Source organism: Chrysochloris asiatica, unplaced genomic scaffold (assembly GCF_000296735.1).
Source record: "Chrysochloris asiatica unplaced genomic scaffold, ChrAsi1.0 scaffold00472, whole genome shotgun sequence".
Classification (NCBI taxonomy): Eukaryota; Metazoa; Chordata; class Mammalia; order Afrosoricida; family Chrysochloridae; genus Chrysochloris; species Chrysochloris asiatica.
The window spans coordinates 252125-255939 of record NW_006408990.1 but is presented as its reverse complement, the minus strand read 5'-3'; the positions used below and the strand labels follow the sequence as shown (position 1 = coordinate 255939).

At 56.7% G+C, this 3815-nt stretch overlaps 1 protein-coding gene across 1 annotated transcript in view; it reads right to left on the bottom strand.

Annotated features, from left to right (window-relative positions):
• PIGG (phosphatidylinositol glycan anchor biosynthesis, class G) overlaps positions 1-3815 on the bottom strand; it is a 53377-nt gene that overhangs the window by 3208 nt on the left and 46354 nt on the right. The window contains exon 12 of the mRNA XM_006877311.1: positions 2359-2522. Coding sequence (XP_006877373.1) covers positions 2359-2522 — 164 coding nt within the window. The remainder of the gene's footprint in view (positions 1-2358; positions 2523-3815) is intronic.

The following is a 3815-nucleotide window of genomic DNA, read 5'->3' as shown; positions in this document are numbered from 1 at the left end:
TGTCACTGGAGAAGGATGTCATGTTTGGTAAGGTGGAGGGTCAGAGAAAAAGAGGAAGACCCCCAACGAGATGGATTGGCCAAGTGGCAGCATTGACGGACTCAAGTGTGGCAACGGTAGTGAAGTTGGCCCCGTGTTTCGTTCTGCTGTGCATGGGGTTGCTATGAGTCGGTACCAACTCGATGGCACCTAACAACAACAACGTGTGTGTATGATGTATGTATGCATGCGGGATGTGTTATGTGTGGGGAGATAGGTGAGTGGGGGGTTAAGGAGCACGCATGTGTGGATGTGTGCAGTCAGGGTGGAGGCATGCATACGGTATGTGTGTATGTATGCTTGTGAGTGGGGTATGTGGGTGCATATGTGTGTGTATGTCAGTGTGTGGTATGTATGTGTGTATATATATATACATACACATACCTACAGACACGCATCACACATCCTATAGATCCTGCACACACATACTCCCCATACAAACATACACCCTCATCACACACATCTACGCACTCTATGCCTTCCCCTACACACATACACCCCATATAAGCACCCCCACACCCCACCACACACATATATCCCCCCAAACCCAAAATCACCTCCCTCCACATACACAGATGTCTCCTCCCCACACCCCCACATACACACCCCACCACTGCCCCAGCCCCACACTCACACACACGGCAGGTGAGAGTCTGGGCCACGGTCTGGCATAGTCCGATGATGGCCCAGCTCCTGGGGAAGGCCGGGTAAAGGAGATCAGGATTGCACACAGTAAGGACACCAGAATGTCCAGGGCCCATGACAATTCCATAGCTAAAAGTCAGACTGTCCAGCCCCATGGCACCCCCTCAGATCCGGCCCAGGCTGTGAGCGTGGGCTGCTCTGTGCGGGCTCCTCAGTGTGGTTCCTTTAGACTCAAAGCAGCAGTAGCAGGGCGCGTGGACAGATACCTGGAACCACTGGTGTGAGTGATGCCCTGAGGCTGCAGGCGTGAGGCACACAGCGCAGGAGTCTTCCTGGTTCCACATCTGGCTGAGAATCGGTAGTAGAGGGAGGGGTTCCCTGAAGGGACCCCAAAGGCACAAGGCAGGACAGAAGTAAATGTGTGTGTGTGTGCACTCGCATGTAGGCGCATGAGTGGGCATATAGGTACACACGTGTCTGTGTGAGCATGTGGGCATGCATACACATGCACGCACGTGAGCACACACCCACATGCACACGAGCCCACACATGTGTGAAAATGTACACATACACACAGATGTGCCCGTGAATGAGCTCGTGTGCACCTCACATGTGTGGGCCCATGTGTGCATGTGCCAAGTCTGCACATGGACGTGTGTGCACATGTAGACATCTCCCTACACCCTCATTAGCTCCTAGAGGAGGATGCTCCAACCTCCGCCACGGCCCCTCAGGCAGGAGACCACACAGGAAGATGGACTCACAGGCAGTGACCAGCTCCCTTCCCTGGGACGTGCAACCCCACTACACCAACACCTTGTAAAAGACAAACACAGCCGGAAGACGCAGCTGGCAAACGGATCACGTGCCCAACACAGTGCAATGTCCCTCCTGGGGGGCTCCATGGTCAGCTGACACGGCTTGGGGCATTTGTGGTGCAATCTTATTCGGTTTCTAGTTTCTGGCCTGTGGCCTGGTCGTGCTCCACAACCTCGTGAAGCTGGTATGGGCCTGTGAACGGGGACGCTCGTCACTCTCCTCCAACAAATCTGAAGCACGGACTGAAACACAACGCTTCAAACTTAACTGAACAAGAGGAAAATAGTTAACGGACGAGGAAGAGTCCTTGATTAGGGAACCCTTGATCAGTGCCCCAACTGTAAGCTCTCAGCTCACTTCTTCATGTGCTGCCATCTGCTGGTCTCTCCAACCACAGAGCTGTGAGGTGAAGGCCCTGCCTCACGGAAGGAACCAGCAACTGATAAACCCTGCGAACCAGGGAGGGCATGTGCTCAGGAAGCTCCGGGAGCTCGGAGCTGGGGACCTAACCACACAGTCCACCCCCTGCTCAGGGGACTCACAGATGCTACCATGGAGGAGAGGACCAGACAGCCAGTCTCCTGGGGGGCACGGACTCCCCAGGGACTCACTGCCCAGCATTCCAGGTACCAAGCACTAAGTATCTTTCTTCATGCCCAGGAATGTGGGGACCGGCTCCCCTGGCCCAACCACAGTGAGCAGGGTCCGCCCCAGGCTGCAGAGGCTGAGCCACCAATACCTGCAGCCAGCTTCTTCCTCAAGGAAAAGGGATGGGCCTTGGCAGCCAGACTAGGCATCATTTCGAGACTGGCAAGCGGCAGACTGGTGTGGGTCTGTGCTGAGATAGATGCTCACCTGCTTGCTTCAGAACTCAGGTAGTTCACCAGGTGGCTAGCCCACAGAATGGGGCCCACATAGGTGGCAAAGGCAGTCAGGAACATGGCAGGGAGCTCCATGTAGCGCTCCAGGCCCACGAAGCCCGCCGAGATGTCCACAGTAGCGATGTTGTTGGAGTTCCCCTGAGGAAGAGGAGGAGGAGGAGGAAGAACAGCTATCTTGAGACCTGCAGCCCAGTGTAGTCCTGAGCCCTCAGTGCAGTCGCTGAGAGCGCTGTGACCACACAGCTGAGACATCTTCTCCAAGGGAGCGTGGTGCCCGCAATGACCAGTGCTTACCCAGCCCCCCACCCAGCCCCACGAGGCCCAGGACAGCCAGACACTGGGTGGTCTCCCAGCTCGGCCAGATTTAGACACATTCGTCCCCTGTACAGGGGGAAGAGACTGGTGACATCCCACGGGACTCATCCTGGCATGAGAGGGGACAGGAGGCCACACAGGCACCAGGCTATGGAGGTCAGCTCAGCCCCACCCACCCCAGTGGGCCACCTAGACTCCCGTCACTTCACCTGGCAGATCCCCCAGTAGGTGTTGCCTAGTGGGGTCCAAGGATCAGCCCGAAGCAGCAGTGGTACACTGTGGGCTGTGCTGCAGGTGAGACACATACACGATGGAGAAGAGGGGAGGGGCTAATTGCCAGGACCCTGAGGCCATTCACCCTCTGGGCCACCCCACAGAAGAGGAGCCACCTCCACTGGCCCAGTGGGGCAGGGCTGAGGAGAGCTGGGGCAAGACATGCAGTGTCCACCCCTGTGAGGGGCCCTCACGCCATGCCGGGGGAGCCAGCCAATCTGACAGGATGGACTTGACGCTGGGCCCTCTGTCTACCTGTCCCTGTGGGCAGGGCCTCTACGTGAATGGGCTGTCCCAAGTACAGGTGGGTAACAGGGGTCTACCCCAAGAATCTTGCTTGTCTCCAATGGGTCTTTCTGCCCAGGAGAGGACATGTGACAAGCACCAGTGACAGGGGACAGATACATGGTGTGCCTACAGCCAACCAGGAACAGGACCGAACACAATGGTCACAATGGGCAAATTCAGCAACTGAGGGCCACTACACGTTTCCTTAACTGCTCTCAGTTAGTGACCATGAGGCAGGCCAGTGGTGGGCCGACACTGCCTTCGCCTTCCTCCTAAAGATCTGAATGAGCACCACGAGGCATGTGCGCCAACTGACTGCCCCTCACTGCAGATTTTCTCAAGGAGGCTGACAGAGGACAGACGGACAGCACACAGGAGGCTGATGGAGGACAGACAGACAGACAGACGGCACACAGGAAGGCTGATGAGGACAGACAGACGGCACACCAGGAGGCTGACGGAGGATAGACAGACAGACGTCCGGCACACCAGGAGGCTGACAGAGGACAGACGGACAGCACACAGGAGGCTGATGGAGGACAGACAGACAGACAG